Source organism: Sinocyclocheilus anshuiensis, unplaced genomic scaffold (assembly GCF_001515605.1).
Source record: "Sinocyclocheilus anshuiensis isolate Anshui unplaced genomic scaffold, SAMN03320099.WGS_v1.1 scaffold894, whole genome shotgun sequence".
NCBI classification, from domain to species: Eukaryota; Metazoa; Chordata; class Actinopteri; order Cypriniformes; family Cyprinidae; genus Sinocyclocheilus; species Sinocyclocheilus anshuiensis.
This window is the reverse complement of record NW_015536505.1, coordinates 120581-130485: the sequence shown is the minus strand read 5'-3', so window position 1 is coordinate 130485 and position 9905 is coordinate 120581. Positions and strand designations below refer to the sequence as shown.

At 36.5% G+C, this 9905-nt stretch overlaps 2 protein-coding genes across 3 annotated transcripts in view; both read left to right on the top strand.

Annotated features, from left to right (window-relative positions):
* Window positions 1-5201: 5201 nt before the first annotated feature.
* LOC107691250 (extensin-like) lies at window positions 5202-6538 on the top strand. Its single transcript, XM_016489760.1, has 3 exons — window positions 5202-5496; window positions 5842-6149; window positions 6236-6538. The coding sequence occupies exons 1-3, from the start codon at window positions 5202-5204 to the stop codon at window positions 6536-6538; spliced, it is 906 nt and encodes a 301-aa protein (XP_016345246.1).
* A 489-nt stretch (window positions 6539-7027) lies between these two features.
* LOC107691014 (schwannomin-interacting protein 1-like) overlaps window positions 7028-9905 on the top strand; it is a 7813-nt gene continuing 4935 nt past the window's right edge. For both annotated transcript variants that reach the window (XM_016489475.1, XM_016489466.1), the window contains exons 1-2: window positions 7028-7103; window positions 8652-8770. In XM_016489475.1, coding sequence (XP_016344961.1) covers window positions 7074-7103; window positions 8652-8770 — 149 coding nt within the window. In that variant the 5' untranslated portion in view covers window positions 7028-7073. The remainder of the gene's footprint in view (window positions 7104-8651; window positions 8771-9905) is intronic.

Here is a 9905-nt window from a genome sequence, read left to right as displayed (position 1 = left end):
TCTGGATGGCTGTTTTTTGCGTAGCATTAACTGCTAGTCTAGTGGGAACATCTCATCTACTAATGAAAACAATCAAATCTAGCTGTTAACGTTTTTAAGAATGTATTGTAAACCTGGTTTACAGATTATTAATATTGCATCACAAGCGGAGTTATTATTGTTTCTCATTTGCCGCTGTAGTTTGAGTGCATCATGAATCAGCGTCACCTCTACCCTGTGTATCCTTTTATCAAAATGTTAATATCAGTGGAACTGGCCTGCAATCAGCCTGAAGATGGAATGTGGGCAGAAGGATAGAGAAAAATAAGTATGCCTATTGATATAGGAAGGGAAAATCTACTTTCACCATAGTAGGCCTTATGATTGTACTGGAATTGAATGCAAGGCATTTTTTTTTTTTTTTAAATGTTAGTCATTCTGAGCACCAGAAGGCAACTGTGTTGCCATGGCAATAAATTGAACGTAGTATGAAGATCTGAGAGAACATTTTATTCTTGCCAATATAGCGTCATCACATCAGGAGTGGTTGCACAGTTATGTATTTACCCATCTAACAGAGAAAGTTCTCAGAACTTTGACTACCATTCCGGCAAGGATCTCTCAAATTTACAAATGTCCTGCCTGTAAAATTAATATAACGTTTGTTCAAAGTTACCTGGTTTTAATAATGTTTTTAAAACATTTTTCAGAGATGTTTTTGTTGGATGTTCTTGTAACATTTTTAATAAAATATTACAACTTGTTTCAAAATGTTCAGGGAACATATCAAAAGAAACATTCCCATAATGTTTGCAAAATGATAACAGGAGTGTTAGCACATTCACATAACCAAGAAAAAAAAACATTTAAAAAAACTGTTTTGAACACTCAGAGAACATTTAGAAATATTATTTTTTAAACTATTTACTTAATCTGTAATTTGCCATTCATTGAGGCAGCAGTGATTTTGACATGAGCACAAAATTAGAATTTATATTATACATTCCCATCCACACTCCCAGCATCAGCTTCTCTCTTTTTTCCACACCAATACCTTCATGCCCTTGAAATCCAGCATGTTATTTAAACTGTCATGAGCATTCAGTAGCCGCTGTAGGTTGCTGTATGAAAGTGGATGACATCTATTTTAAAATGACACATCAAATATTCCTGGTTGCGAGGTATTCTGTGGCCTATACATGCTGTGAGACTGTGTTTGTGAGCGTTCTCTTCATTTATTGAAGTCGACTATGTTTTCGTCAGGCCCAGAGGAATGAGAGGGAGTCCATTAGCTGGTGACCTTTACTGGCTGCTGCTAAAACTTCCTGTTAAATTGTAATAATATTTCATAATATTACTGTTTTTATGTTTTTTTTTTTTATGAAATAAATGCGGTCTTTGAACATTAAAGACTTCTTTCAGCAACATTAAAAATCACATTTATTCCAAACTTTTGATAATGTAGTTATCAAAAAAAAATTACTAAAAAAAAAAAAGTAAAAAATGTTTTAAGGTTCAGCAGATAATATTTTTGGTGTTGGCCCATTTGCCACTAGATGACGAAGCACCATTTGTCAAGTGCGTTTCACCATGAGGCACTTCAATCTTTGTGGGCTGGGCTTGTAATCATCTCACTGCATATCAAATGTATATTTTGTGCTTAGCTTATAATTCATGGAAACTTGAGCAGTCAACACCATTTCTCACTCAACATCTGAGTGTACTTTGTTTCCACTGTTTGATCAAACAAATGTTTGACAGAAAAAAAAGAAGAAAAAAATCTTACTTTGTGGCTGTTTTAGTCTGCTGTGCTTATTGTTTAATGTTTGGAGCCCTTTGAGAAGGAAGACAGAGGGTCTGTTGACGACACATTTTCTTGATCTAAATGTAAAGAACACCGTAAATTGGAGAATATGACGTTTAAACAGAGAGTCTGAAATGCTGACTCAGGGAATGAAAAGCAAATACATGACAAATAAATATGCCTGGTATAGTGCTAATTTTGTTTCTTTATTTAATCTGTACTAAACATGTATGTGCATAGTTACTGAATGTAGAGTACAATTATTTTTAGTGTTTTCTCCTAATAAAGACAGAAACCTCTTACCATTGATCACTTAATTCATATTATGACATTTTATTGCATCACAAATCCATGGACTGGCCATGCTTGTTAGTGTGAGAGTTGCTGTTTTCTGTGTCTTTTCTTGTATTGCATCTGCGTTTCAACAAGGTTCCTAGAAAGCTAAGCAAAGGAAAGTCCAACGAGCATTAAAATCTAAGAGCATACAGTATTTCCCCGCACTCCACTCCACAGCGTATATTTCACAGAATATAAACAAGAGATATCACAGAACCAGTCTCATACCAATCTACAGGAGTAAACTCTGCCAGTGAAGACTTCATTTCTAGACTTCAATTGAAGCCTATAGCCAATGTGTTCTTTGAATATCAATAACCACAAAATTCTATTGCAACTGAAGAAAAAATGTTTAATGCGCAGCTTTCTGTGGGAAGTGTGTATCACTGCGGTTCACAGACACTAAAAATAGAACTTTCACTCTTTCTTTCTCTTTTCAGTAAATTCTACCTGAAGTTCTTATTTTAGAGTTATACTTTAAAACAGATTACTACAAAAAAAGAAGTTGATTCTTTTTCTCAAATAACACTGATAGATTACTAATCAAAATGCATTCTAAAGAGTATAATTTAAGGGTCTTGTTGTGTATTCCACCCCACTGCAAAATACAATATCCATTTAGCAAATTACACAATATTAAAAATGACAGTGTGATCGTGTAAAATAGCAGTAAGCTGCATTGTTGCGCATCAGTCATGTAAATGAAATTTTCCAAATTAATATTTATGTCTCTCACATTGCATTTTTTTCTGCCAAACCTTTCTTTATCTACATTTCTTTTTATTTATGCAACAACAAAGTTAGACTATACAAAATCTTGAATATACAATGAAAAGCATCGAAATAAAAGGTCAACAACCAATGGCACATGAGTTAGGTAAATGAAATCTTTAAAATTTATATTTATCTCTCCCATATTGCATGTATATGTATTTGCATGAATGTATTTTCTTATTTCAGACTACAGATCTTGAATATACAATTAACAGCACTGAAATAAAAAGGTCAACAACAAACTGTTAATAAAAAAGATCTAAAATTAAATAAAATCTTAAATTAAACAAATAAATAAATAATCAATCCTTCATCTTTTCTCACTGCACTGTCACTATTGGCTTCAGAATGGGGTGAATCTACAGATGTGCTTTGTGAATGACAGCAGCAGTGGCAGGGACAGTGGTCCTTTATCTTTATTCTTTGATAAAGAATATCTCTTTGGTTTTGAGACTTTAGTCTTTGCAACTTCAGGGATCTTATCTATGCACAATCAGCTTGTAACACTCCAAAGAGAAAGGAAAACTTGAAATCGCATGATATGACCCCTTTAAATAATGCATTAAACTTTCATTAAACAACAGAAGATGTAACATAAAGCCCAAATATACATAACTAATAACAAAAACTATTAAAAAAACATGATTATTTAAACAAAATACTTTCAAATGTGGAGTGTCATGCAGGGAATTCTGGGAATATCAGTTTACAGTTTTTGACTGTAAATTATACATTGATTTGTTATTTTTACTTCTAAAAAGTAAAGATAACTAATTAAATCTAAGGAAAACTATTGGATTTTACAATGTTGGAGTGGCTGCAGAGTGTGACAGTGGAGGAAGGGCATTCTTCCTCTCATATAGTCTCAACTTGCAGAATGTTATCTCTCTAGGCCAATGATGGTATTTTCAACCACATTCTTAGACTTGCTTATCATATTCTATCCTTGGGTGGAGGCCCTCCTGTCACATACCAACACCCTTTTACCATTCCATTACAATTCCATATTACAATAATGATTGTGTGTGCTCTTTTACTCTCACACACATCTTAAAGTTTAATAGCTGTTCGTTGTTCTGTTAAATCAGCAAAGAAGCATGTGACTCTAAGCAATACAGAAAATGCAAAAATAACACACTGTTCAATAAGCATATCATATTAAAAAAACATAACATATTAATAATCCCACCTTCCACAATTCCCCCCTTTTTATCATTCATTGATATAATAATACAGCATAGCCGATCAAGCATTATATACTTATGCTATTCATCAGATTTTCACATAAATGCCCACTCTTCCTGATCAGTGAAAATGTATACTAAGGCTGTTTTTCTGGATATAGGCATCCAATATGCAAGTATTAACTTATGAAAGTATGAAATGTTTTACTACGATTAATATTATCAGGATGACACATAAAATCATGACACCCAGTGTGCCATGCCTTAGCTTCATATATCATTTCCATTTTCCTAACAATATTTAGTTAGCTTTTAATGCAAGAAGGCAATTGTTTTACTTAATAGGCTCTATTTAACTACCTATTTAATAAGATCTAACCAGAAAAAGTTTTATAATTTAATCTATTGTTTTAAACAATGTCGTTTTTTAAAATTAACTTCTGTATAACCTCGCTCTTCCCGTGAGAATAGCCTAGGCTGCTGACCTGGCATTAAATCTGTTACTGTTAAAATAAATTAATCTAATCAAGTTATTTCTCGTCACCCCCAAAGTATTCTTAGTTCCCACCACTCATGAATTCATGGGCCCATGGAAAGAGTTGTGAGCATGGAGTCTCTGTCCACAAACTTCTTCAAAGTTTATTATTACATCAGTAGATTATATAGATACATTGTAAGGGGTGGTGTAGTGGTTTATCCAATAAGAATTGTACACTACATCATATAGGAATGTATAAGGAATACAATTGGCAAACATATGGATATGCATTACATCTGTGCGTTATATAAAATGGGAATATGGGCTGGAAGTTCTGACCATATTAGGAGTACATCTAGCAGAAGGATACCTCAACTCTGAGCAAAGGACAGACCGAACTCAATAACCTGGGTATGAGGAGGCCCCCACCATCATTTCACCATTTGAACCCAAGAAGAAATATACCTATGTGGGCATGCGTGTATACATTGAGAGGTAAGACTACAGAGAGTAGAGAGAGAACACAGAAGGGAGGAGGGAAAAGCACAAGGGGAGAGAAAGGAATGGTAGAAAAAGGAGGGAGTGAGAGCACAGACAGGCAAACTCACAGAAATATTCTGGCAGAGAACGAGTCATTTCTTGTCCTATGACCTCTACAACTGCAAATGAAACCTTGATAGGACCTCATCCTCCTTCATATCAGCAGATTATGCTGCCTCCCCTTTATCCTGATAAATTTACTCAACAAATAACTATGCCAGAACCATCTGCAACACTCAAACCTCCACCTTATGGGTACCCTCAAGTGTTTCCGCAAGGGTTTTGGCCTTACTACTACCCTCGTTACCATTATCCTGCAAGGGTTATCCCGCAGCTGAGTCAGCAGAGGATCCTACTACAGATACCCATGCGCCAACCCAGAAGCCTCAATTTCCAAAGTACCCCCATATGATTTGGCCATATCATCCCACAGCTAAGCCAGCAGAGAAACCTCCATCAGATGACCAAATGCCAGCCCAGAAGCCTAAGTGAGGGAAGATATGAAAAATGTTATTTCATGATCTCTAAATGTTAATGAGACAGACAGGTATTTAATTTAATAATTTATGCATTTAGCAGACACTATCATCCAAAGTGACTTACAGTGCATTCAAGTTATACATTTTTTTTACCAGTATGTGTGTTCCCTGGGAATTGAACCCACAATCTTTTACACTCCTAATACGATGCTCTACCACTGAGCCACAGGAACATAGGTATTTATGCATATCTGTGTTATCCCACAGCTGAGCTAGCAGAGGAAACTACTATAGATGCCCAAGCGCCAACCCAGAAACCTCAGTCTCCAATATACCGCCATATGATTTGGCCATATCATCCCACATCTAAGCCAGCAGAGAAACCTCCATCAGATGCCCAAGCACCAAACCAGAAGCCTCAATTTCCAAAGTACCCCCATATGATTTGGCCAGATCACTACCCTCATCATGGCAAACCAAAGCCCAATGAGAAATCAGTTCCCACCACCACATCAGTTGCCCAAGCACCACCTAAGAAGCCTCAACCTCCGAAGGACCGCCAGATATTTTCGGCTGTATTACTACCCTGATGACCATTATCTAGTCAGACCAAAGCCCACAGAGAAACCAGCATCAGCCATCCCCACACCTCCCCCACCAGGTTCGCCCAGAAACCTCAGAAACCGCAACCCCCAACCCTGGAAGTCTATTCCCTCAGTATAGCCATTACCCCAATTATCCTCTTTATTTACAGCAGTTTTATCCACAATACCCAGTGCAGCCTCCCAAAACCATTACCGCATCACCTATAACCACCACTCCTCAACCCTGTACTACAACTGCAGCTGCTGAATGCAAACCTTCTGCCAAACAGCCTCACAAAGAGCCACCCAAATACTATAAACCACCCAGCTATATTCATTATGAAAAACACCCTTTTAAACTTCAATTTGTGGATTTTTGAGAATTTGATCCCAAATCCTTCCCATGAAATTTGAATGAGGTCTGAGGACGGCTATTTTGAATTAGGTTGGTAATGTGCTGCATGTGGCAAAAGATTGCCTCCTGATTGAATGCTAATATAGGTTATGGAGTTCCTGCTCATTCATTTTGTCCTTGTTCTCTCAAACATTCAATAAATCAAATGTCATCAAACATCCTTTGTCTTCTTTTTTTTTTTTTTTTTTTTTCCTAAATCCAAAGTATTTGATTTAGGCCATTTATGTATCTGGTGAAATGTAAGGTGCCTGATAGTGGAGAACAAATCACTGTGGGGGAGTGGTATTATGTGAGTTTCGAACATCTAGTGTGAAATTGATGCCATAACACAGATCTAGTTTACTGCCTTATTTAATTTTTAGTGGCTGTGTTTCTTTGCGAGATGCTTGTGCTCCTCCTCCCCCTTCCTTTTGTGCGTGTGATGCTGGTCTCAAGGGTGTAGCTCAGACACTGCAGTAGAAGGTAGGGCTTGGCTGCTGAACTATACAATGCGCTGAAAGATGGTGCACCAGGAAAAATGTGTTTACCAGGTAAGACAGGTCAATATATCTTGTATAGTCTTAAGCATTGTGGCATCTGTGTGCCTTATATGAGTGTGTCTGTATGTGTGCATATCTATATTTGCTTCTTTTTTTGATGCTAAGAAAAGAATTTCCTTCCGAGTGAAGGATCTTAAAAAGCTTGTAGATTTAGTTTTGAAGAAAATGTGCTGCTTGAATTAGAACTAATTTTACCCATCTCACACAAGGTCATATTTTTCATTTGCGTGGATGGCTGCATTTGCTTGGCATTAACTACTAGTCTGTGGCAACATCTCATCCACTAATGAAAGCAATCAAATCTAGCTGTTACCATTCTTCAGAATGTACAGGAAACCTGGTTTACAGATTGTTAATATTGCATCACAAGCTGAGTTATTATTGTTTCTCATTTGCCTCTGTAGTTTTTGAGTGCATCATGAATCAGCCTCTCCTCTACCCTGTGTATCCTTTTATCGAAATGTTAATATCAGTGGAACTGGCCTGCAATCAGCCTGAAAATGGAATGTGGGCAGGAGGGTAGAGAAAAATAAGTGTGCCTATTGATATAGGAAGGGAAAGTTATTGACTTTCACCATAGTAGGCCTTTTGATTAGGCTATACTGGAGTTGAGTGCAAGGCGTTTTTTTAAATGTTTTTTTTTTGTGTTGCCATGGCAATAAATTGAGTGTAGTATGAAGATCTGAGAGAACATTTTATTCTTGCCAATATAGCGTCATCACATCAGGAATGGTTGCACAGTTATGTATTTACCCATCTAACAGAGAACATTTGTTCAAAGTTATCTGGTTTTAATAATGTTTTTAAAACATGAACACAAAAACATTATGCATCGTTTATGGAACTGTTTTTCAGAGGTGTTTTAGTTGAATGTTCTTGTAACATTTTTTTTAAATATTACTACTGGTTTCAAAATGTTCAGGGAACATATCAAAAGTAACATTCCCATAATGTTTGCAAAATGATAACAGGAGTGTTTGCACATTCACATAACCAAGAAAAAAAAATGTATTAAAAAAAAAAGATGTTTTGAACGCTCAGAACATTTAGAAATATTATTTTCATAACTTAATGGGAATGTTAGAAAAACGCTCTTAGGACATATTTTTTGATAGCTGGGTATGTGTTTGTGTGGGTATGTTTGTCGAGCGCCTGTGCTCTTCCCATGTGTACTGCTTCTGGTTTCTCTCCTTTTTTTCTCTTCATCTCTGTAATTTGCCGTTCATTGAGGCAGCAGTGATTTAGACTCAAGCACAAAATTAGAATTTATATCATACATTCCCATCCACACTCCCAGCATCAGCTTCTCTCTTTTTTCCACACCAATACCTTCATGCCCTTGAAATCACATTTAAACTATATTTATTATTTATTAGTTATTTATTAGTTATTTAAACTGTCATGAGCATATAGCCGCTGTAGGTAGCTGTATGAAAGTGGATGCCATCTATTTTAAAATGCCACATCAAATATTCCTGTTGTGAGACTGTGTCTGTGAGCGTTCTCTTCATTTATTGAAGGCGACTGTGTTTTCGTCAGGCCCAGAGGAATGAGAGGGAGTCCATTAGGCAGAAGCTGGCCCTTGGCAGTTTCTATGACGACGGACCGGTTACCTTTACTGGCTGCAGCAAGAGCAGCAAAAACTGCCTGTCCTCACGGTCAGTGTGAGCTTGTGTTCAGTGGATTGGTGTTGTGTCTTATGTAATATTGACTCTTTTTTTAGGGTTGGGGCGGTGGGGGGGTGACACTGTATGCACTTCTGGTCAGAGGTTTGGAATAAATTAGATTTTTGTCTCTTACGCTCACCAAGGCTGCATTTATTTGATTAAAAACACAGTAAATGCGGTAATATTGTGAAATATTATTACAATTTAAAATGACAGTTTCCTTTCAGTCTTCGTCCATGGTGAAAGCCGATCCGGCGATCCACAGCGCGAAGTTGAAGTATTTCCTCTGCGACCAGCACGGATCAGCTCCAGCCATGATGAAGTGATATTGTCCTCTTTTGGAAGGCCAAACAAAAGAATATCTCTTTGGATTTGAGACTTTAGTCTTTGCAACTTTACAGATCTTCTTTATGCACCAAGAGCTTGTAACACTCCAAAGAGAAAGGAAAAATTGAAATCGCATCATATGACCCCTTTAAATAAATGCAGTCTTCGATTATTAGAGACTTCTTTCAACAATATAAAAAAAATCACAATTATTCTAAACTTTTGACAAATACCATGTAGCTACTGGTAAAAAGAAAAAAAAGTTACATATTTTATAAGGTTCAGCAGATAATATTTTTGGTGTTGTCCCATTTGCCACTAGATGACGAAGCACCATTTGTCCAGTGCGTTTCACCATGAGGCACTTCAGTCTTTGTGGGCTGGGCTTGTAATCGTCTCACTGTATCATTGCATACCAAATGTATAACTTCTTTGCAGCTTATAATTCATGGAAACTTGAGCAGTCAACCCCATTTCTCACTCGACATCTGAGTGTACTTTGTTTTAACGGTTTGATCAAACAAATGTTTGACAGAAAAACGGGAAAAAATCTTGCTTTGTGGCTATTTTAGTCTGCTGTGCTTATTGTTTAATGTTTGGAGCCCTTTGAGAAGGAAGAGAGTCTGTTGACTTGACACATTTTCTCAAGAATAACATGGGGAGGGAATTTAAACATTGCTGATGTGGAGAGTGAAAATATCAGCAGTTAATCTGCAAAATAATCTTTCTGCAAAAATCTGTTCCTTAAGAGATCAGTGTCTATAGTTGTCACTTATAATTGTCATATGTACATTTACCT

Coding starts and splice junctions, on each gene's coding strand:
- LOC107691250 (XM_016489760.1), top strand. CDS start 5,202: ATGACCTCTACAACTGCAAATGAAACCTTGATAGGACCTCATCCTCCT. Junction 5,497..5,841: donor AAGCCTCAATTTCCAAAGTA/CCCCCATATGAT, acceptor GTTATCCCACAG/CTGAGCTAGCAGAGGAAACT. Junction 6,150..6,235: donor ACCGCCAGATATTTTCGGCT/GTATTACTACCC, acceptor CTCCCCCACCAG/GTTCGCCCAGAAACCTCAGA.